This window comes from Desmodus rotundus, chromosome 1 (assembly GCF_022682495.2).
Source record: "Desmodus rotundus isolate HL8 chromosome 1, HLdesRot8A.1, whole genome shotgun sequence".
Taxonomy (NCBI): Eukaryota; Metazoa; Chordata; class Mammalia; order Chiroptera; family Phyllostomidae; genus Desmodus; species Desmodus rotundus.
The window spans coordinates 28,466,301-28,490,257 of NC_071387.1; the positions used below are offsets into that span (position 1 = coordinate 28,466,301).

A 23,957-nucleotide genomic window follows, 5' to 3' on the forward strand; every position below is an offset into this window, starting at 1 on the left:
AGAATATCGTTCCAAACTTGTAAATAATACAAAGTGATTATACAGACAGCCAAACACTTGGAGCATTTTGCAACAGCCCTGCCCGAGGGGCATCTGGCTGGGGGAATTTAAAGCCCAGACATCTTACACTTCTCTAAAACTGGTACAATGTACTGGTTTTCAATTATGCTTGTCTGTCCTAAAGGTTATAGTTTTGTTGCCCTGTAAGACAGTAACCAGTTTTATATCTAACTTAGCAATTTTATCTTCCTTCTTATTTTTCCATTCACTGTAAAAATCCCTGTCTCTTACATTTTCTTTTGACTCCACTTTGTCATCCTGCAGATTCCCTTATTCATGAGTTAAGTAAAAGGGCGGCATGCACCCACTATTGATTTTCCTGAGAGTGGCGTTTCTAAGCTTCTGGGAATTGTATTCTGTTAAGAGTTTGGGTTTTAAGTGCATGGGAAGCAGGGGAGTAAGAAGGACTACTTTACGTTTCACAAAGGCCCTCAGACTGGTAGGTGGTGAGTGGGCTGAACGGGGCCCCACGGGGAGCGAGAAGCCCAGTGAGTAGCCAGTGTCTGTCCAGGGGAGAGCTGACCATGTGGCTCCATGAGAGCGCTGGCGGTGGGGAGGTGGGAAGCCAGCCGTACTGACTGCCAGCCTCCGCGGGCCTTGCTCCTCAGTCGTGTCCATGGTAGATCTGCAGGGTCTGCTGTCGTGGTCAGTTTTCCTGTCCCAAAGGCACTCTCCTCGGCAGGGGCCGCGTCCGACCTTTGGTCCCTGAGCACCCAGCCCTGGGCTCACACAGAGCCACCTTTGGCAGGTGTCGGGGGAACTAGGTCCTCCCTTTGGATTAATCTCCTTCTCTTCCTCCTCCTCCTCCTCCTCCTTTTTTTTATTGTGATTAAAATACACATAATATAAAATACCCCATCTCGACCGTGTTTAGGTGTACGTACAGTTCAGGGGGCTTCAGAGCATGCACACTGCAGTGCTGCCGCCGTCACCACCACCCCTGTCCAGCGTTTCAGTCACCCACGCTGACGCTGTATCAGCGAACACCGACTCCCCTCCCCCCGCCCCCCCAGCAGCCGCCATTCCTGTTCTGTGTCGGCGAATCTGACGACTCTAGGCACCTCCTGCAAGTGGAATCACACAGTGTTTTCCTCCTGCATCTGGCGTATTCACTTAACATAATGTCCTCAAGGTTCATCTGTGTTGTAACATGTATCAGAGTTTCCTTAGTTGTCAAGGCTGAGTACTGGTCCCCTGTGTGGATCCACCACGGGCTGGTTACCCGCTCCTCGTCGATGAACAAACACTGCAGTTGTGTCCGCCCTCTGGCTGCTGTGAACACGGCGCATGAACATCTATTGGCGTTCTCGCTTTCTGTCTTTTGGGTTATGGGCCTAGCGGTGAAATGCTGGGTCATGTAGTAATTCTGCTTAACCATTGGAGGGACGGCCAGCCTGCTTTCTGCAGCAGCTGCATCATTGTGCATTCCCACCAGCAGTACACAAGGGTTCCAGTTTCTCCATGTCCTCGCCAACATTTGTTATTTTCCGCTTTTTTGACAATAACCATCCTAAGTTTAAATGACCATGGAAGGGGAGACCCTACTGTGAGGCATTTGGGAACCAGGATGGGGTGGAGGGGTTGCCAAGATCATGCTTCATGGAGCTTACAGCACAGGCCGAGGGCTGGCTTAATGAGAGGCCCCGCCGATGAGGCCCAGAAGGCTTCTCACGAGGCACGTCTGTTTGTGTGAATCCACTGTTGGGCTCTTGCCCCTGGGGAAAGCTGTTTCTAATTCCGGCTTCTCTTTCTGTGTGTTGCTCCCCAGTGTGATAATGCGAAAGGACTGAAAGCCTTCTATGACGCAATAAAGTACGGGCCGAACCACTTGATGGTGTTTGGGGGCGTCTGTCCATCCGTTACGTCCATCATCGCAGAGTCCCTCCAAGGCTGGAACCTGGTTCAGGTAAGTTCCAAGCCACCTTCGGTTGGGGGACTGTCCTGAATGGCCACCAGTCTTTTGCAAGAATGATTCCTTGCCCAGCGTGGTTTCCAAGTTGCCTGATTTAGGCCCTGGCCCATCCCTTCCTGTGATTGCACAGCTTCCCGCTGCCCCCACCTGCCGGCCTGACCTGCTGGTCACCCTGGCATGGCCACCACAGCGGGTATCTACAGGATAGCCCCAACACCACCTCTCTGTGTTTGAAATCTTTCAGTGACTCCCTAGCCTAACTCTCAGGGCCATCAAATTCCAGCCAGGCAGACAGCCTGTCCTGTGTCATCTCCTGTCCCTGCCACATACTCCATGCCTCAGCCCCTCTAGACAGCTCACCTGTCCCCAGACGCACCCTGGACTCTCAAGCCTCAGAACCCTGCTCTCTCTTCTCCCTTCACCGCATGGTCCTTCATCTGTTCCCAATCAAACCTCTCCTCCCCACTGAAATTCTCCTGTCCACTAAGGCTGCCTTTCTCCTCAGTTAAGCCTTTCCTGGGGCTCCTGGCCAATTATTTACTCTTCACACTGGCAAATGTTATATTCAGCCAAAAGTTCCACCAGGGAGTGTGTGGTCTGTTGTAGGCAAAACTCACCAGTGCTAGCTAGCTGTCCTTTGGAGTGCGATGGCGGAGGGTAGAAAGCTGTGACCCCCTGGGATGAGTGGTTGCCCATGCGCATGTGTCAGTTCTTTGCCTCCCCCATCCATCCTTCCACCCAACAAACATAATGGGCAACTTTCTGTGTGCCTAGCATTTTGGTAGGCACTGGGGATATAGTGCTAAACAGGGCGTAGTGCTAGACAGTCTCTACCCCTTTGGAGCTTACATTCTAGGAGGGAGGCAGGCAGTAAGCAACTAAACGAGTGATAATCCTGAGTTAACACTTGCGTAATACAGATGTCCTGCTTACTACATAGCAGACACTGTTCTGAGCGCTTGTATGTATGAACTCATTTAACCCTTATAACTGCTCTGTTCTGTAGGTAGTGTTGTCATTCCATTTTATAGATAAGGAAGCTGAAGTCCACAACAGCTAAGTAACCTGTCCCCAGGCCCACAGCTCATAAGTCATTGAGCCACGGTTTACACTCAGGCAGTCTGGCCCCTGAGGTCAGACTATGGCAAGGAAAATGGGCTGGGCAAGGAGGTAAACCGGGACTGCCTTGGGGCAGGCAGAAAAGCCTTCGTGGAGCAGGTGGCATTTGAGCTGAGGCCTGAAGGGTGAGAAAGAACTGGCTGGGTGCAGAGCACCCTTTTTATGGGTGGAGCGGCCCATGCAGACAGCCTGTGATGGGAAGAACCTGGCGTGTTCGGGGAACAGAAAAGAGGACAGTGGGGCTGGAGCATGGCGGGTGGGTTGTCAGGGGGTGAGAGTGAGAATGCAGAGGCGGGCAGGAGCTGGACCACAGGGGGATCTGGCTTCGCTCTGCTTGCTTGAATTGCCTGAAGACCTCTGGGTCTGGCCCTGTGTGCTTCGGGTGCTGGGAGTGGAGAGGAGGTGGGACCAGCCATGGCAGAGGTGTGAGGAGGGAGGGCCGCCCACTCAGCCCAGGGACAAGGAAGGCTTCTGAGGGAAGTGCTGCTGAGCTGGCTGTGAAGGAGGAGAGGGTGTTGGACAGCTGGAGACACGGAGGAGAGCGCTGCTGGCAGAGGAAGCTGGGTGTGCAAAAGCGGGAGGTGGGAGTGTGTGGGTTTGGGCAGCAGTGAGTCATGCGTGGTTGAGTGCAAACCTAACCACATCACGGGAGCCAGCACCACTCCGTGTGCCCTGCGAGCCCGGCTTCTGGCCCTGCGGTGCCTGTCAAAAGCCGTGAGACCCTGGCCAAGTCACTTCCCTTCTCTGTACCTGAGCTTTCTTTCCTGGATGCCAAGGAGCTCTCTACCCACCCTGTGCACCACTCCAAGCTGTCACTAGGAGCCTCAGTCCCTCACCCCAAAATTTAGTCAGGGTCCCAAGAGGACTGACCTCACAGGGTGGCCGTATGGATTAAGTGATTAAAAAGAGATTATAGCTGGCACATCGTAAGCACTGTGTGTTTCTGGTTTCATGGTTATTGTCACCCCTTCCCCATCGCATGTCCTCCCCAGGTTGAACACTCCGATTCTTAGCACCCCTGGTCTTTCCTGCAACATCATTCCCACTACCTGAGACGTCCCATTCTTTCCATATCCAGTATGTCAGCCCTACCCATTCTAAGAGCCCCAGCTTAAAATGCTGCCTCTTCCAGAAAGCCATTCCTCACTGCACTAGCTAAAGTAGCCCTGTTTACTTCTAGCAGGCACATACAGCTGTCCCCCACGCTCTTTGCCTGTCGCTCTCTTAGGGCTCCAAAGATGTGAGGATATGTGTAGCTGGACTGTGAGCTCCTGGAGGACGGAAGCTGGGCCTGAGTTACTCCTCTTTTTCCTGGTGCCCAACACTTCACAGACCTTATTAGATACCCGCTGCGTGATTGGAGGGTGGAAGGAAGGAGGAGGGGATGGTAGGACAAAGGATTGGCAGATTGACATTTCTCCCAGATGAGAGAGAAAGGTCTCTGGGAAACCCTCACCCAAGGAGGAATCCAGGGAGCTTCCTGGCCCCCTCACAGCCTCACTGGGACTGTCTGGAATTCTCCAAGGAGCTGCAGAAGCAAGCGAAACGTTGGAAACTCCTGGCTTACCAGCCAGAGCTGCCTGACCTCAGCATGCGCGTGACAGCCTCTAGCCTAGAGGAGTCGACCAGATGGGGAACTGGGTTATGAGATGGGGCTTGTCTTAGCTATTTATTGCTGTGTATCTCATCACCCCAACATTTCATGGTTAAAACAACAATAATTTATTATTTCATTGTTTCTGTGGGTCAGGAATGCAGACCCACAGATGACCCTCATCTTCTCCCTGATGCTTGGTGTCCAGTTGGGGGATTTGAAGGCTGGGAGCTGGCATCATCTGAAGGTTGGTCTGGGGCTGCAGGATCCACTACCAGTGTGGCTCCCCCATGTGACTGGCAGGCTGGTGGCTCTTCACCAGTTTGCCATAGGGCCACTGAGTGGCTTTCCCCAAAGCGAGCTCAAGGCGGAGGTGGCAGAGTCTGAGTACCTAGCTTCAGAAGTTGAACATCATCATTTCTGTCACGTTCTGTTGATTGTACAAATGAGCTCTGATGTAGTGTGTGTGTCGGGGGTACCACACAAAGGGTAGTGGGGGGTGAGGAGCACCAGGGACCACCTTGCAGGCCAGCTACCACTGATGTCTGAGAGCAAGGCGGGAGCTCAGACTGCCCAACAGGGGATACTGAGGCTGAGTCCCTTCTCTGCTTGCAGAACTCCTGCTCATCCTTCAAAACCCTGAATAGATACCACCTCCTCTGTGATGCCTTCCATGATCCCTTCCCTTCTGGGCTTCCCATCCCCAGTCCCCAAATTGAATTAATTGTTCCTTCCTAAACAGTGCCTTTTCAACAGGGACCATCTTCCCCAAGGGGGTGAAAATTGGTTCCTCTGGGGAGAGGGCAAAAAACCTCCCTCTTTTTATGTATAAAGCGCAGGACATACGTACAGTACATAAACGGGTATATACTTATCTGTGCTGTTAACATTTCAAGAGTGGGGCGGGACTAGGAAAAACCACTCCTGGGAGAGTGAGAGTGATGGTGAAAAGAAGGCTGGGAAACGTGGTTCTCCATAGCTTCTCTATTGCCTTCGGCATATACATTGTGTGGGAAACAGTGTATCCTACAGGGTCCAGCACAAATAATGCCCCCTTTTATTACAAAATCTTTTATTACAAAATCATAAGCATGTCATTCTGTAACATAACAATATCACACCCAAGCACACTGTATGACATTTTAGGTGAAGTGTTCAAATTAAAACCCTAAATTATTACACCCATCCTGTTACCCTGACACAGGCCTCACTTCTGCCGGGCCCTGTGTCTCCAGTCTTCCCTGAGAGATGGAAAGTTTCCCTGGGGCAGGGACTCCCATTCCCGTCATCTCCCGGGTGCCAGTGCCTCACACAGAGCCTGGCACCCAGGGATCCTCACCGAGTGCTGAGTGGAACGAAGCCCCGGGAAAAGGCTGGGAGCCTGAAACCCTCCCCTGCAGTGCTTCTCACAGATGTGGTCATGGGGGGGTGGGGGGGCTCCGGAGAAAATGCAGATTCTCAGCAACCCCAACAGAATCCCTCTGCATTGTTGACAGGCTCCTGGGGTGACTCACAGGCCACTCCCCCCTAGGTATCTGCTGAGGGACAGTGGGGCAGATCCGGGGCTGTGCACGGATGGGGTTCCCTGAGGGGCTGGGGACTGGATGGCACCCAGCAGTTTGAGAGCAGAATCGCAGGGTGGACCCCCCGGGTGGACCCCCCCCACCGCCCCGGGCAAGGGGGACATAGGAGCGAAGATTCAGATCCTGATGGGGAGCAGCCGTGGAGCCTGATTTCTGCCTTCCCCCACTCTCAGGGAACACAGCCCCATTTGTTATGGGCCAGACTCTGGGGAGCTCCCTTCCCCCTTTCCACCTCCAGGAGGCTGAGCTTGCTTACAGAGATGACAGAGGGCTGGATGTGTGGGTCTGCTGTCATTCAAGGGATTTGATGAATCCCTGAGTTTCACACATGGGAAAATGCATGTAATTTGTGTAATTGAAAAGTGGCTCTGACTTCCTTCTGGGGGAGGCGGCCTGGAATACGTACTTAGTTGTTTCAGTCTCCTGGTGCTGCAAAAATAGGCATGCGCAGGACAGAGGGGGTGAAATGCACCCTGGTGCTGAAACTGGTTAAATTTAACTTGCTTTTGCTGGGCTTCTTGATTCATGGTTGCTGTGTCGAGAGGCTAATATTGTTTAAGTCGTGATATGTGAGTCTTTTAGCTGCTGGGCGAGACAGCTGCTCCAGCTGGATTTGAGGACTTTGATAGAGGCCGGGGTCTGATGTGCAGGCTCCATCCCTCTCCCATGTGTCTGACCCTGCCTGTGGTGGGGCCTCAGACCTGGGCATCACACTGGGAAGGGACACACCAGGGCAAAGCCTGGGAGTCACCTGGGAGGGGCTGGGGTCTAGCCACTGGGGACTGAGCATGTTCAGGCCAGAGAATGCACAGGGTGCTGGGGAGGAGGGAGGAGTCTGGCCTCCAGAGCTGCGTGGTTCTATGAGAGATTTTGCTGCTTCTCTGTGATGTAGGTGGGGACCCACAGGAGCAGCGGGTGAAGTTAGAGGGGAGCAGGGTTTGCGCTTGTGGCTGGAGGCATCCAGCATGGAGCAGGCTGCCTGGCTGTGAAGTAGTGAGTTCCCTATTGTCCGAGATTCCCCAAGTGTCTCAGTCTCTGCCAGGCATGCTGTTGGGGAGATTTAATACATAAAGTAGACACAGACGAGGATGGTGGCTCTCGGACTGTATTGTAAGAGTCACTCACAGGGGCTGGGGATGTTCTCCTGTTAATGTAAATTCCTGGCTCTGCTCTGAGCGGGTCCAGGTTAGGAGGTTCATCAAATCCCTCAAGGACTGGATGCTCCACTTCTCACCCCTGCTGCTGTATCAGTACCGGCAGCTCAGGTGATCAGATGCAGTTGGGTTCTGGAGATTTGCTAAGCCAGGTAACTTCTAAGACCAGTTCACCTAGACACTGGGACCTCCTGGTCCAGAGAACTTCGGTTTATGCTGCTCATATGGAGGAGAAAGCAGGGGATGCAGCTGGGGCAAATATCCTAGTGCCGCCAGGACAAAGCCCACAGTCTGTGGTGTGGCAAGAGGAGGCTCCATCACCTTGTCACCCCCACCCCCCACCACGCCTACTTCCTACTCCTACATTCAGCCAGCCTGGTACAGGCTGTTTCCTCTGCCCTGGTCTCTCCACCTGGCAGGACTATGCTCATTCCTCCCAGTGCAGCTTGCCTGCCCTTCCTCTGGGAAGCCCCCCACCTTGAGCTCTGTTCCCCACACACCCCTCTCACAGCGTTTGCTGCTCTGTGCTGGCACCAGCTCTGGCCTGGAGCTGCCTGAGATCAGGACCTGGCCTCACTCACCCCTGCACCCTGGGCCCGACGCAGGCTTGGGTCAGATGTGAGTGGTACCTGGGGAATGTTTGCTGACAGAGTTCTGGATTCCCGCCTTCCAGGCCTCAGGCTTGTCCCCAATCATGAGGGTGGGTCAATAGAGCCTGCCGCACCTGGACGGACCCAGGGCTCTCCAGCGGCAGCCCCTTGTTAAAGACGAGCCAGGGGAGGCCTGAGACGGTCTGTGCCTTGGCCTCAGCCCTCATCTCCTATCTCTGGACCCGATGCTTCTTAACTAATATATTTCCTTTGGAAAAATTGGTCAGACCCCTCAGAATCCTGGCCTCAGAGATCTGAACGTGGCTTGCTTCTGACCCAGCCTTGTGCTTTGCTTGAGCGGTTCTGCAGACCTCCCGCCCGCCTCCTTGTCCTTCTGAAAGTGTGGGTCGGGGGGAGCAGAGGTGTTTGGAGCTGGTGGGGAAGATGGAGGCAGGGCCTGTGGAACAAGAAAGGAAGGCAGAGCCCAGTGAAGAAACGAGATGCGGCAAGAGGGCTCTGACCTCCTCGGAGACCCACTGGGACAGAACCCCTTCTTTCCCGGGAGTGAGACGATAGCCGCCTCCGCCTGCAGACGGAAATACGCCAGCTGACGAAAATACAGTCAGATTCCCGAAGGGATAAGGGCTGCTCGCAGGGAAACGCAAACACTATTTCGTCAAGAACCGTGTCCCGCAGAGCCTGTCCTTTAAAAGGCTGCCGCGGCAGATTAATACGAAATTGTACATGCATTTCTCCTGGCACTGTCCTAGGAGTCCCCTCGGCAACCCACCGTGCCTGCTGGCCCGCCGTGCCCCCCCCCCCACCCCGGGACCTTCCTGGGGACGACCATTTCGGTGTGTGTGATGGGGCGCACTCCTTGGAGAAGCGTATGCGCAGGGGTGAGGGGAGGAGGGCAGGCGGATGGACACCATTGACTCTGGGTTTGTACAAGTGCTGGCAACTGTGTCCCAGCATATTCAGGACGCGTTTTCTGAAAACCCTCAATCATGCTGGGTTTTAGCGTAAAAGAAACAAACAAACAATGAACAAATCAGTGAAAACCCCCAAATCAGGCCCTTTGCTGTTTGCCGAATTCCAGCACCACTTAAACTGTTGGTTAAACTATTGGTCAAGATTTACTTCCCAGGAACAGAAATTGTGTCATCTTGAGACTTGATTTTCTCAAGTGATCATCTTAGTAAAGCTGCAGGCTGCCTGAAAAATTAAGAGATTGTTTCTTCGCTGTGGGTTGTGGAATTTGAGGTAGATTCAGAGAAAGACAAAGCTGGGAGGGACTAAGTAACCATTTCGTCCAGTCTCCCCATTATACAGACTGGGAAACAGAGGCTTAGGGTGGGTCGGGCCTTGCCCAAGTTCTCATAGTAACTGCTGTCCAGTGCTTTGTAATATGTACCACGGTCTTAGTGTATCTCTCTCAGCCTCACTTTTCTCTCCTGGAAATTGGGAATAGCAAACTAGCCTTCTGTGTGAGAATCCTTGCAATTGTGAGAATCAGTGAAGCCTTTTTTTTTTTTTTTAAGTGAAAGTACTTTTACAGACTATACACATGGTATCTGCTGTTACAAGGACAAGGTTTCTGCCCGCCGGGATCAGATCTCTCATTATAACAACGGGTGTTTAAAAATCACCCCCTGGTTTGCATCAGTGACAAAGGTGGTTTACTCTGGCACCGCAGACCCTGAGGCTAAGGCTCAGAGGCAGGATGGAGGCTCTTCAGCAAGACCCTCAAAGTGCCCACAGGGTCTGCCCCTGGGCCACCACAGTCAAATCTCGGGATGCAAAGTGCAGCCGAGGGAATGCAGTCAACAATATCTGATTAACTTTGTATGGCGACAGGTGGATACTGGACTTTTAGCGGTGATCATTTTGTAAGGTGTATAAATGTCAAATCACTACGTTGTACACCTGAAACTAATGTAATATTGTACATCAACTACATTTTAATTAAAAAGAGCTTTCATTCCAGAATGGGAAAAAACCCAGCAGGCCAGCCCAGGTGGTGCCACGCCCTTGCTGTGGAGCAGGTGAAGACGGGGGCTGAGGGCTGGTGGAAAACCATTTAGGAGCAGCGGTGTGATTAGGCACTGCTGGAAGCTTCGCTGTGGCTGCTGTCTAAGAAAGAGAGTGGAGGCCAATAATCCAGGGCGGGTCAGAGCCATTTCTTGGCACTGGTCTCCAGAGGGGCCATTTAGCACATTAGTAATCTATGAGATGCTTCTGCCTACTAGATTCACAGGGAAGAAAGGGCGGGGGAGGAGAAGGCGAAGCAATATTAAGAGCATGCTCTATGGGCCAAATGGAGGGGGTGGGAGAGGCCCCCAGGACGGGAGGCTGAGGATGGGCCTCCTGGCCTTGTCATTGGGTGCCTGGTGCTGTGGAGCCTGGTTCTGGGAGCAGGTGGAGTGGCACATGTGAGCTAAGGAGAGGTTGGTAGCTTTTGGTTTAGAACAAATGGGTGGGAGGAAGTATGAGCTCCCAAAGGGATGCCAGCAGTACCCGTAGATCTTCTGGGGGGAAGGACAGGCGTTCTGTTCTCATTCATTCATTCATTCACTGACTCGTGTCCATATTTATTTATTCATTCCCTTACTCAATAAGCGTTGCGCCTGCTGTATTCTCTCCCAGGCTCTCCCAGCCAGTGCAAATCCCAGTGCCCAACGCTGCCACCTCAGGACAGGTGGACGTGGCCAAGAGGCAGTTTGGTTCAGAGACCAGAACAGAGGCCTGGAATCCAGAAGCTCTGGGTAGTTGTCCCTTCTCTGTCTCTTACTGACACAACAGGCTTGGACAAATTGACAGCCTCCTTCAGCCTCACTGAACTCATCTGCAAAATGGGCTAGCTAAGTCTGCCCTTCTGGGGCCACTCAGAGGATGAGACAGGACAGGGAAAGTGGAGCAGGTGTAGGCATCTTGCAGACTGTAAGCTCCCTACAGATGAAAGGGTGATATTACTACTACTGATGCTTTGCCTTCCGAGACACCAGCCAGGCCCTGGGCAGGGAACTGCTTGAAGATTTATAGGTCTCCATTTGTCTCCAGATTCAAAGTTGAGTGAATGATGAAGTGAACTATCAGAGACCATGAAGGTGATTCGGAACAGTAAAAGTAAAACAGAACCCGCCAGGAGAGGCCAAATAAGCCCACGGCAGCTGTAAGAGGCACACACACTCTTTTTCAGTCGAGTGTTCGTGGAAGCAGAGGCAAAGGTGGGCGTGACGCTATCAGGTGCATGGCGGCTCCCGATCTATTCCTGCCGAGGGGCCCAGCTCGTATCCTTCCCGTCCAGCTGGTTACAGATTCTGTTCAAGGTTCTGACTCCCGTCATTAATTCCAGACCGTGGTATCTAAAGTAACCCCAGTGCCCAGCATGTAACTCCAGTGGCCTCATTGTTTACACGTCCTTCACCCCCTTTCTGGAAATGTGCAGGGTGTAAGTAATTCATTCTAAATAAATAAATCGCTCGGACTACTCACGGTGGAGTGACGCCGCTAGTACGCAGCACAACTGCGGATCACATTGAGTCTGGAAGCACAAGTTGTGTCTGGAAAAACTGGAGAGGCAGTTAGAAAAGCAGCTCCTTCCAGGAGGACGAACGTGTAAAATGGGTGGGATGGCCAGGCATGCAGGGTTGTAGTGAGGGGCAGAAGTAATGCGGAGCAGAGACTGTGGATGGGAAAGTCTCGGGCAAGCGGGGTGAGCCGGTTGCCCTCACCAGCCCCTGTCCTGCATCTAGGAGCCTGGGCCTCTGTGCGCCTATTAACACTCCAGGTGATTCTGCCGCACAGAGGCGAGTGCGAGCCCCTGCTTTAGCTGAGGGGTCACCTCAGGTGGAGATTGGGTGGCTCGAGCAGGGGGTTGCAAAGAAGGGATTCAAGAACCAGATGAGGGGTTGTATGAGGCAGTGTTTCCCAAATGTTTCTGACAGTGGGACTCACTAGGGGGGTGCAGCGGGGGCAGGATACTGGTTTACTGGTTAAAAACCAGATTCCCAGCTCCCCTGATCAGCATCTCCAGGGAGGAAGCCTGGGAAGCTGATTTTTAACAAGATCCCTGGATATTTCTTGTCATCAGAGAAGTTTGGGAAACAATGGTCTAGAGATTCTGAAGTTATGGGGTCCTTGGACCAGCAGCGGCACCCAGGAGCATCTTAGAAATGCAGATGCCTAGGCTCCACCCCAGGCCCATGGACCCTGAATCTGAATTTTATCAGGATCCTAGGTGATTCTTGCTGATCTGAGGTGCCTCTCACCTAGGACTACTTGGGGGTTCTAATGGGAGCCCAGGTGTCCGCTGAGGAGGAAGGGGTTTAAGGAGAGGTGTTCAGACTCTGGACTTGGCTTAAGGAAAACACCCACTGATCCAGCCCCAGGACCCACTTTAGGGGTGTCAGAGTAGAAGCGGGGGTGCAGTCGGTGTTTTCACCAACTCTGGGGGCCCCTTCGGTCATCATCACAGATTGTAAGGACTTGTCAAACTGTGGTGTAGACAGGGTGTATCCTGCTCAAGCCTAGAGCTGACAGGCTGACCTGGGAGCCGCCCCCGCCCCCCGTAGTGGCCAGGAGCACATGGGGGGGTGGGGGGGGGCCCATAGCTCCAAATAAGGAGCAAAGGAAAGAGTACTGGGTTAGCATGAGGATACTTGGCCTCCATCCTGGCCATGCCATCTCCTGGGTGGCTGGCCTTACACAAACCACTTCCTCTAGCCGGAGCCTGAGCATCTTCACCTGTAAATGCCTCCTGCCCGCCCTGCCACCCAGGACTGTGGTGGTGCTCCTGTGAGGCAGGGCCCTCGGTGCTTGGTGGCAGGAGCTCTGGGCAGGAGCTCGGGGCCAAAAGCACTGACTGCTCCTCCTTGTCCCCAGTGATGAGTGGCTTGTGCCCGTTTGCACAGAGGGACTAATGTGCTTGGTCACCTTGTAACACTAATAATACGGGGTGCATTTCCTGGGCTTGGGGTCTGATGGGCTGGGTTCACATCCAGGCTCTGGTCCTTGTGAGCTGGTGACCCTGGGTAGGTTCCTTAGCTTCTCACAGTCCTAGCTCCTTATCTGTGATCCTGGGCTGGTTTTGAAATGACCTTACATAATGCCCACATGGTTCCCTGTGCCATGCTTCACGTTCCTCCCTCTTGGGGACCCCTACTCATGGACTGAGGCACCCAGGCAGCCCCCCGGTATACCTCTCAGGTAGCGGTGGGGCCCTGGGGTCTGGGATTAGCTCCCCAGGCCTAGCTGTGTGTAGCCTCCGTGTGTCCCTTGACTTCTCTGGGCCTCCTGTTGTAAAGTGGGAGTGTTGGGCCAGTTGATGGGCCATATAACCTTGATAATGTCATGTCATTGTTCCTTGTAACCCCTGTGGTTCAAAGCCCTGAGCATCTGCCTGAAACCTGTTGTCTTCTTTATTGGGCCCCACCTACATAGGACCCGCCCCCCTCCTTTAGGAGCTCATAATCTTTAGCCTGGTTCCCTTTCTCTTCCTAAGCCACTTACCCCCTAGGCCTTCAGTTCTGTGTAGAATAGTGGGAATAGCTTTGTACTGCGTCCGACTTTTCAGCTTTGATGTCTTTTAATCTCCACCAGAGCTCTCCAGGTAGAGCACCGGCCATTCTATAGGTGAGAGAAGTGGCCCCAGCCAGGTCAAGCAGCCTGCAGAGGGTCACGCCATGAGCAGCAACACCAGCATTCCTGTCCGTCCCCTCTTTGCTCCACTTCCCTGTGCTTGGGGATGAACCTACTCTCCACTGCTCTGGGCCTGTGCCCATGCTGTTCCCACTGCCACATGCCCTCCCTGCGTCACCCACTGCACCGTGAACCCCTGCAGGATAGGCATTGCCCATCCGAGCCTTGGCTGTACCCCCAGGGCCTCCCGCGGGACCTGGCGCTGAGTAGGTGCTCAGAAATCCTAAATGGCTGCATCTGGATGGCCTCTTACAAAGCCAATTTGTAATCCGGTGGTCTTTGCTGGGCACGGGTCTAAACACCACGCACAAATTAACTCATTTACTCCATACGCCAGCCGTATGAGCTGGATGTTCTTCTTCTCCTGTCACAGAGGAGGGAACTGAGGCACACAGAGGTTGAGTGTCTCGCCAAGGGATTGCCAGGCCTACGTGGTCCGAGTCCAGCCGGCAACCGCCATGCGGGCTCGCTGCCTCTCACACAGTGTCATTTAATCCTTGGGGCAACCCTGTGTGGGGGAAGGCAGCTCAGACATCGTCCTCAGAGGCCTGTTTTCAGAATGAGGAAAACAAGAAGCACAGAGAGCAGAGATTCGCTCTGCTTCCCACGGTGAGCAGACCTCAGGGCCTAGGAGTGGCGTCCCTATGTCCCCTGAGGTCCCTCCCTAGCCCACCTCTGCAAGGAGCTTCCTCCCCGTCAGCAGCAGATGACACTCTGGCTGGAGGAACCTCTCAGTGAGGCCTCTGTGCTCCTTGTAAATCATTCATCACACATACACCACTTTTAAATCTATTACTCATCCAGTAACTTGTTATGTATAAAAAATAAATGGTTCTTTTGAATTCAGAAAATAGATGGACTGGTTGTTGGTGAAATCAATAACTATGCTAAGTACTTCAAGCGTATAGGACTTAGAGTTCTACTCTGGGAGGTTTTATAATGAATGGGTGGGTTGTTTTTTTTTTAATAGAGCATAGCCTAATTCCGTTTTGAATTATACAGAAGGTTTTCACTTTCAGTCTGTTTGTTGAGAAGACTAAATAATTTATTTTTTCCGTGATGAAGAGATAGAGCCTCATGAAGTGGGAAGCGCTCAGCCTGAGAATAATAGGCTCATGTAGACCACTGTTTAGGTCATGCCCAAACACCGGTGTGAGCAGAAGTTCCTCAGGTTTCCCTCGGTTCCCACGCGAGCTGTTAGATGGGGCACTGGCGTTGTGTGTGCCAGGGTGTGGCTCCCTTTTTGTCCTCGCCATCTTCTGAAACTCTAGGCCCTTTGCTAGAGGAATGGCCACACAGACCCTTGGCACAGCACAGCCTCTGTGGCCCACCCCTGCAGCCCAGGCCAGCAAACAGGGATCTTTCCTCAATCCTCAGCTGAACCATCACTTTTCTAGGAAGCCTTTCCAGCCAGATTACTGCCTCCAGTAAGCACATCTACCTCACAGAGTCAACACAAGTTCGATCCCCGTTCAGTGCCGGTCTTGCCCGATGATGGCGGGATCCCTCTGCGAGAGCAGGACTGCATAGCACTGGCAGGCACTTGGAACCCCAGAGTCCAGGCCTGGATTTAAGAAAGCCTCTAGGAATCTTCATTTTTGTTTTGTTGGGCATTCTCCCTTTCTCAGTCTCTCCCTTTTAGGTAAATAGCATTATGAATTCATAGATCTTTAAAAAATATCTTAAATGGATGGTATTTCAGTCAGTTGCAGGCACTGTTTTCATGCAGACAGGGTTTTGGCTGCTCTCCTTATATTTCTACCTTTCCGCCAGTTTTTTATTTTGAAAAATTTCAAACCTGCAGAAAAGGTTAAAAGAAAGCACAATGAACTTCATATTCTCTTACCTTATCGATGGTCTGAAATCTCTTTCAAAGGTGATTTTAGTTTTGGGAAAAGCCAGAAGTTTCAGGGAACCAAATCTGGGATGTAGGGGGCCTGAGTCACCTGGGTGATTTGATGTTTCAGCAAAAAACTCTGCATGAGACATGATGCATGAGCAGGCACATTGTTGTGATGAAGCTGCCAATCATCAGTTGCCCATAGCTGTGGCCTTCCACATAATCAAAATAGTTTCCACGGGGGAATGTTCAAGCTTAACACAAAATTTGATGCAGATCTGTTGCTCTACTTGCTCAATCATTTTGAATGCTACAACCACACAGTACATGTGCTCGCTCAAGGGCATCTACCGCCCCCACTGATTAGTACAGTGAAGTCATCCTTGTTCACACCTGTGCAGTCCAGTCCACTCTCATTGGCTGCCAGGTTATGTCAATGTCATGCAAACCATTCTTATTAACAATGGATAGACTTTTTCTGGACAGACCTCACATATGTATGTCTCTATGTATATATATATGTGAGTGTATATACATTTATATGTATATGTGCATTTAGAGAGAGAACAAGAGAAGAAAGTAGATATGGAAAGTGATGGATTGTGAAAGGTATATGGTGTTCATTGTACTGTTCTTTCAACTTTTTTTTTTGTTTTTTTACAATTAAAAGCAGTGAATATGTCTGTGTATGGGTTGGGAGGGTGGACTATATCCTTCTTTAGCTGGACAGTAAAAATGTACCTAAAAATGTCTTTATGGGGGAATAAAAAAAATGTTAAAGTAATCTTTCAGAGGACTTCCAGCCAAGATGGAGGCGTAGGTAGGCACACTGTGCCCCCTTGCACAACCAAAAGAAGGACAACAACAATTTAAAAACAAAAAACAACCAGAACTGAGAGAAAATCGAACTGTATGGAAGTCCGACAACCAAGGAGATAAAGAAGAAACATTCATCCAGACCGGTAGGAGGGGCAGAGATAGGCAGCCAGGGCAGAGAGGACTTGCAGCATGTGGAGGCTGGAGGACCCAGCAAGGTGGCGGATTGTGGAGCGAGCGAGGGGGACAAAGCTGCAGCTGGCCAGCGAGGCAGCAGCTGGTGGACCGGGTGACAGACTGCATAACCCAGGGCTCCAGTGTAGGGAAATAAAGCCTCAAACCTCTGATTGAAAACACACGTGGGGGTTGAGGCGGTGGTGGGAGAAACTCCCAGCCTCACATGACAGTTCATTGGAGAGACCCACAGGGGCCTAGAGCGTGCACAAACCACCCACTCAGGAATCAGCACCAGAGGGGCCCAATTTGATTGTGGGTAGCGGTGGGAGTGACTGGAATCTGGCAGAGAGTGGGGCAAGCGCCATTGCTCCCTCTCAGATCCCTCCCTCACATACAGTGTCACAGCGTAGCAACGTGGGTTGCCCCGCCCCAGTGAACACCTAAGGCTCCGCCCCTTATATGTAATAGGCACGCCAAGACAAACAAAAAATAGCCCAAATGAAAGAACAGATCAAAGCTCCAGAAAAAATACAACTAAGCAACGAAGAGATAGCCAACCTATCAGATGCACAGTTCAAAACACTGGTAATCAGGAAGCTCACAGAATTGGTTGAGTTTGGTAACAAATTAGATGAAAAAATGAAGGCTATGCTAAATGAAATAAAGGAAAATGTACAGGGAACCAATAGTGATGGGAAGGAAACTGGAACTCAAATCAATGGTGTGGACCAGAAGGAAGAAAGAAACATCCAACCAGAAAAGAATGAAGAAACAAGAATTTAAAAAAATGAGGAGAGGCTTAGGAACCTCCAGGACATCTTTAAACGTTCCAACATCCGAATTATAGGGGTACCAGAAGGAGAAGAGGAAGAGCAAAACATTGAAAACTTATTTGAACAAATAACGAAGGAGAACTTCCCCCATCTGGCAAAGGAAATAGACTTCCAGGAAATCCAGGAAGCTCAGAGAGTCCCAAAGAAGCTGGACCCAAGGAGGAACACACCAAGGCACATCATAATTACATTCCCCAAGCTGGAAACAGAAGGAGAGAATCTTAGAAGCAGCAAGAGAAAAGGACACAGTTACCTACAAAGGAGTTCCCATAAGACTGTCAGCTGCTTTCTCAAAAGAGACCTTACAGGCAAGAAGGGTCTGAAAAAAAAGTATTCAAAGTCATGAAAGACAAGGACCTACATCCAAGATTGCTCTATCTAGCAAAGCTTTCATTTAGAATGGAAGGTCAGATAAAGTGCTTCTCAGATAAGGTCAAGTTAAAGGAGTTCGTCATCACCAAGCCCTTATTGTATGAAATGTTAAAGGGATTTATCTAAGAAAAAAAAGATAAAAAATATGAACAGTAAAAATGACAGCAAACTCACAGTTATTAACAACCACAGCTAAAGCAAAAACAAAACAAACTAAGCAAACAACTAGAACAGGAACAGAACCATAGAGATGGAGATCACATGGAGGGTTGTCAACAAGGGAGTGGGATGGGGCGAGAGGGGGGAAAGGTACAGAGAATAAGTAGCATAAATGGTAGGTAGAAAATAGACAGGGGAAGGGTAAGCATAGTATAGGAAACGTAGAAGCCAAAGAACTTATATGTATGACCCATGGACATGAACTATAGGGGGGGAACGTGGGAGGGAGGGGGTGTGCAGGTTGGAGTGGAGTGAAGGGGGGGAATGAGACAACTGTAATAGCATAATCAATAAAATATATTTTAAAAATCTCTACGGGTTTTTCTCTGTGTGACTATGTTAGCAATTTGATATACTTATAAGTGCTTGGTTTTCATTGGTTTTAAGTTTGTAGGAATTGATTTTTCTTCTCATTGATTCATTTTGTTTTAAAAATATATACAACTTTTATATGATTCTATATTCAAAACTATACAACAGGTAGAGAGTTCCTGGCCCTGATTGAGCTTGCCTCTGTTCTGCTCCATGCCACCTCTAGAATACCGTTTTTACTAGTTTTTTAAATGTATCCTTCCAGTGTTTCTTATTGTACATAATGCACATGTGTGTGTGTTCCTCATCTTCCACCTCACACAAAAGGGAGCTTGCTCTGTATGCCGTTCCGCGCCCTGTTTTTCACTTACTTTTCCAGGAACTCACTGTTTTATTGTAATACAATGACGTTCCTTAATCTTTCCACAGCTGCTCAGCACTTTTCTGTGTGGACATCCCCTGCTAATGGGCATTCAAGTTGTTTCCAATCTGTTGCAGTCACCTTGACCACGTGTCACATTTGTGCCAGTGATAATTGGGGATGAATTCGTAGAAGTGGGATTTCTGGGTCAAGCGAAAATGCATCTATAATTTTTCTGGAAAGTAACGCTTCGTTGAATGAATGAGAAAACTCACCAATGAACTTGGTTAAGAAGAGCAGAAAATGAAAGGCTAATATTCAAATGGAGACATAAGCAGTTAGACTAAATCTTTTTGTGAAGGAGGCCAGTGTAAAACCCTTCTGGCGATGTTGTCGCTAGTCCAGCAATTTCCATTTCTCTCCTGAAGGAGGAAGAATTCTTCCTCGGTTTGTAAGTGCAGCATAGAGTTACACAACCGCCAGGGCTCAGAGCTGAAATAAAGAGCTGCCTCGTGCGGTCTCCTTACTTTGTTTACAAGGAGGGGACCAACAGAGAGATGAAGAAGAAAACCCAAATTTAGTTCAGCCCTATCTGATTCAATAAATAATACGTGAAATATCTGCTTCTTAATGAAGCATAGTTTTTAGTTCCTACCAAGACTGCACTACCCAAAGCCCCAGGATATTTCCTAACGAGCGCAGAGGTTCAGACCCTGAGAGCTTGCTGTCACGACGACGTCTTTTTCCACAGAACTCTCTGAGTGTAAATGATTTTGTTCCACATTTTTTGGTGTTATTCTAGGGCATTCAAATGTAGTCATGATGATGAATTGGATCAGGTGGAGGGTTCGGCTGTGTGCGTTCTGGCCGCCGGTGTGGGCGTTTCCGTTTGCCGAGGGCGGTCTGAAATTACATAACCAGGGCACGGGGAGCATTCTGTTTTGGTTCTGATCAGGCAGCGTGGAGCAGCAAATGAGCTTAGCCCAGCCCAGCCCAGCCCAGCCCAGCCCAGCCGTGGACGTGGCTGTGGCCTGGGAGCCTGGGCTAGTAGCTTGTCTTCCCTGGTCCTCAGAGTGTAAAATGAGAGGTTGGACAAGCCCAGGATGGCAGATAAATGGTGCGCATGGGTGCTATTACTTCCCCGTCCTGTGCTAACTGCAGACATAACTAATTGATCTCCACAAGCTCTTCACCGACCTAACCCACTTCTCTCAGCAGCCACCGTCAGCCCCTGTTGACAGTGTCACCTAGGCTCAAACGTATTGACCGTCTGTCTCTGACTTGGATGGGTGCGTAGGGGTTACCAGATATTATCCAGGATGCTGAGCTAAATTTGAATTTCAGATAATTAAAAAAACAATTTTTTTAGGACACACGTGTCCCCATTATTGCTAATATGACAACACTATTACTTAGGCCATTTCTGCCTCTACAGGTATTTCTCTTTTTTCTATGTAATTAATTTATTTTATTTGAGAGATCCACCCTCTTTTTGGTACTTCTAATAGTGCCCATTCTCCAGAGCCCAGATGAGAGTCCAGCCCTTTGCGAACTGTTTAAATCCACATTGTGACTTAATCTGATGGAGAGCGACGGAGACTTGAGTAGGCTGTTATTTCGGAGGGCCACGTATTTTCGGAAGACCCCTTCCTGAGCCTGCAGTTCCACCTCCCAGACCTCACCCTTTACATGTCGCTTCTTAATCTTGTCACACCCACATTGCACTTGTCTTAATGACCTACTTAGTATTTTCTTTTAAATGGACTCATGCTTTTATTTAAATACCATGAATGGAAAACAAGTATCATTTACCCAGAAAATAGTTTAAAGTAAATAAAGAGAAAACATTCCTATTAAGACATAGAGTATTAACCTCGGGCTCCCCTAAACATCATTGGGTGTGCCGCCAGCAGTGCCTATAAAACACACCACTGACTAATGTAGACTCCCTGCCAAGTTAGGGATCCCCTTCATGACCTTTGCAGGTAGGTGATCCTTGAGCTTCTCCTTGAATAACTACAGTGATGGGGAACTCAGTACTTCGCAAGGTTTTGATTTATTTTTGAACGCCTTATTATTAAATATTTCTACTTTATGTTGACCAATATTGGCCTCCCAGAAACAGTCAGACATTGGTCCCATTTTTCCCTCCGGGACCCCACACACTAAGTTTGTTCCATGGGCATTCATTTATGCATTCATTTGTTCAACAAATATATTTGAGTACTTCTTATGTGACAGTGTGAGTGCTTATTATTTCACAGTCTTATTGAGAGAAGCAAGGATGTACTTGTAACACAGAGTGGAAAGGTCTGGATGAAGGTGGCCTAGACTGGAGGTGGGGGCGTGTTTAGGAAGCCTTATTCGTAGGGGAATGAGAGAGAGCTGTGTGTGTTTTGGGAAATACAAGGCTGGAGTGAAAGGGTGAAAAAGAGGCCTGGGGTAGTAGAAAAGGCAGGTCGAGCAGACCAGCTGAGCCTCCTAGCCCTTGCCGTCCACTAGCACAAGACTTACTTCCTATAAACGGTGCAAGTTTCATGTACAAGTTCTTTCTCTCTCTTTTTTTTTTTTTAGAACCACAGAGAGTTAGTCAGGACAGGACTTATCCTCTCCATTTCACAAGTAAGGACACTGAGGCCGAACACATTGCTGGCGGAGCTGGGTCTTAATGTTCCATAGCCACATACCCATTTTTGTTTCCTGGTGCCCCCAGCCCCAGTCCCACTGGCCCAGGGTGACCTCCTCTGCCCCACTGAAGAAAACGTCACATTCTTGGAAAGCACCTTTGAATCTTTTCTCATGGTTCAACTTAATTTTCCCAGGACTGACCATGAAACATCTCAGGGATGTAGACTTCAGTGTTCTCTGCTCCCTTCCTTGCAGAAGGTGTTGGCTTATAAGGGTGCATTGAACCTAAGATGACCCTTTCTTTTGAAGATTCAGCCTTCCCACAGCAAGGAGGAGAAACAGTGCTAGGAGAACTGAGGGACAACAGGGAAGGCTCCCTGGAGGAGGTGGCTGTGAGCAGGTTTGGAAGGATGAGTAGGAGCTGGCCCTGAGGAGACGGGAAGATCTGGCAGATGAATATGCTGTGTCCTCCCCACTCCCAGCCTCAAGCCGGGCCCCAGCACACGTTTCCCCCCATCGATGTTATTCCAACCTATCAACTAATTAAAGGCGCTAAATTGACATGAGGAGACATGATTTTTGCAGTGTGGTAATTAAAAGGCAGTTGGCTTCACAGCTGTGATCACATGAAAGCGCTTCTTACCCCTAGAGACATCAGCCAAAAGCAAAGTGCAAAGGAGCTGAGGAGACCAAAGAGGTTTCTAATGTAATTTGTTAATTTCCTGCATTTGTCACCTGCACAGCTGTGAGGGGAAAATGGAACATTTTTTTTACCAGAGGTTTAAGAGAATTAAAGACATACATTCTAATTGTACACCATTAGACAAGGCATAGACTCATTATTATTTTTTTAAATTAAGAAACCATTTGAAATCACTAGATTCGAATTCAGAAGGCCTAATTTAGAATTACGTCTCTGCCTGGGGGAAGCTGTGTCTCTGTGAGCAAACCCTTTCTTCACTGAGCCTTCTCATCTGTAAGATGGGCGTACTCCCCCCTGCCTTCCCTGGGGTTGCGGCGTTATTGAGGGAAAGGACCTTATCAATTAAAAGGCCTTTTGTAATTGTAAGAAATCCCACCCAGTCTCCTAACTTGTGAAGCTAGGATGTGAAGCTGTGATCCACGTGCAGAATCACTGATCAGGTGCCTGTGCTACTCCCTACCTCACAATCACCCCGAGACAGGTGTGTGTCCCCCTGGTTTACAGAGAAGGAAACAGGTCCCCCAAAGAGAAGAGATGTTCCCAAAGCTGCCTGGTGAGTAGAGGGGCTGGCATTTGGGCCCAGGCCATCCAAGCTGAAGCCCCAAATTCTCACGGACCAAACTGCACTCTCAGCATTGACTTGGTTTTGCTGTCTCTCTATTTTATTCCTGTTTTTGACTTTAAAAAAGATAGAGTATTTGAGGAAGTAATATTTGTTTTTCAACCTCCTGTATGTGAAATAATGATAGAGATTCTGAAGATGGAAATGAAGAAGGAAACAAAAATCACAGAATGCCACATAAGCACAAAAATCGTATCTTAGCAAAAAAGTTAAATTATTTTACAATGTACTATTTACAAATAAATAAAAGCCATTTCTTAAACTAAGTGATGGGCAGTTGGATATTGCTTTTTGTTATTACTCCTTCAACCAAACATGCATATTTCATATACTTATATATGTAGTTTGTGTTTTATAGTAGAAATTTGAAAAGAAAAATGAAGAATTTTCTCTTGGATAAAAAAAATCAAATATATCTTTGAGTTTTGCTTCACATAATTGAATTGGGTCATTCTGGGGAATCAAAAGCACAATAAGCCACAGATGTAGTACGACTGTTTTTCTTTTAAGCAAATTTTATTTTTTCTTCTCCCTTCTTCCAAATGCCCCAGTTGCCTTCTGAGCTTATACCCACGGCCTCCCTAGGAGTCAGCCTTGCATGTTTGAGAGAGAACTGCATGCCAAGAACAAAATTCCCAAGTTCAAGGCCTAGCTTCCCCACTTGCGAACATGTGACTTGGAGCAAGCCACCTAACCTCTCTGAGCTGCAGTTTCCTTGTCTATTAAATGAGGATAATCAAGTCTGCTCTACCTATTATGATGCGTTTTTGTGAAGATCAAAGTTCGACTAAAGAAGTACACGTGTTTTGAAAAAAATTTTAAATATTTTTTATTATTGTTCAAGTACAGTTGTCTTCATTCTGTTCTGAAAAATTGTTATCACAGAGAAGAAGCATAGAAGTCTATGGGATGAGCAAAGGTTTGTGGAGTCAATCTTCCTACTCTGCCAGTTGCTTGCTGGGTGAGCAAATGCAAGTGATGTAATGCAGTCTCTTCGTCTGAGAAATGCAATCACAATAGCATCTACCTCCCAGAGTTGTTTTGCGTATTAAATAAGAATGCGAACGCCAAGCCCTTCTGCTGCGCTTGCCTCAGGGCAGGCGCTCAGTCTGCAGTAACTTCCAGGAGACAGAATATCGGAGCTCAAATCCCAGCTTTGCCCCTTGCTAGCTAGCTGCAGGGCGACAGGCAGGTCATTCTACCTGCCTGAGCCTCAGTTTCGTCACCAGGACACAAAGATAATAATGCCTTCCCCACCTCCCTCAAAAACGGTTATGAGTTCCCAATAAGAATATGCCCTTGGGAGTGGGTGGTAAAAGCCGAACCGCTGTGAACCTCTGAGTGATTAAACACTAAACCTCA

At 49.4% G+C, this 23,957-nt stretch overlaps 1 protein-coding gene across 1 annotated transcript in view; it reads left to right on the forward strand.

Annotated features, from left to right (window-relative positions):
* GABBR2 (gamma-aminobutyric acid type B receptor subunit 2) overlaps nt 1-23,957 on the forward strand; it is a 330,217-nt gene that overhangs the window by 97,959 nt on the left and 208,301 nt on the right. The window contains exon 2 of the mRNA XM_053922306.1: nt 1,829-1,966. Coding sequence (XP_053778281.1) covers nt 1,829-1,966 — 138 coding nt within the window. The remainder of the gene's footprint in view (nt 1-1,828; nt 1,967-23,957) is intronic.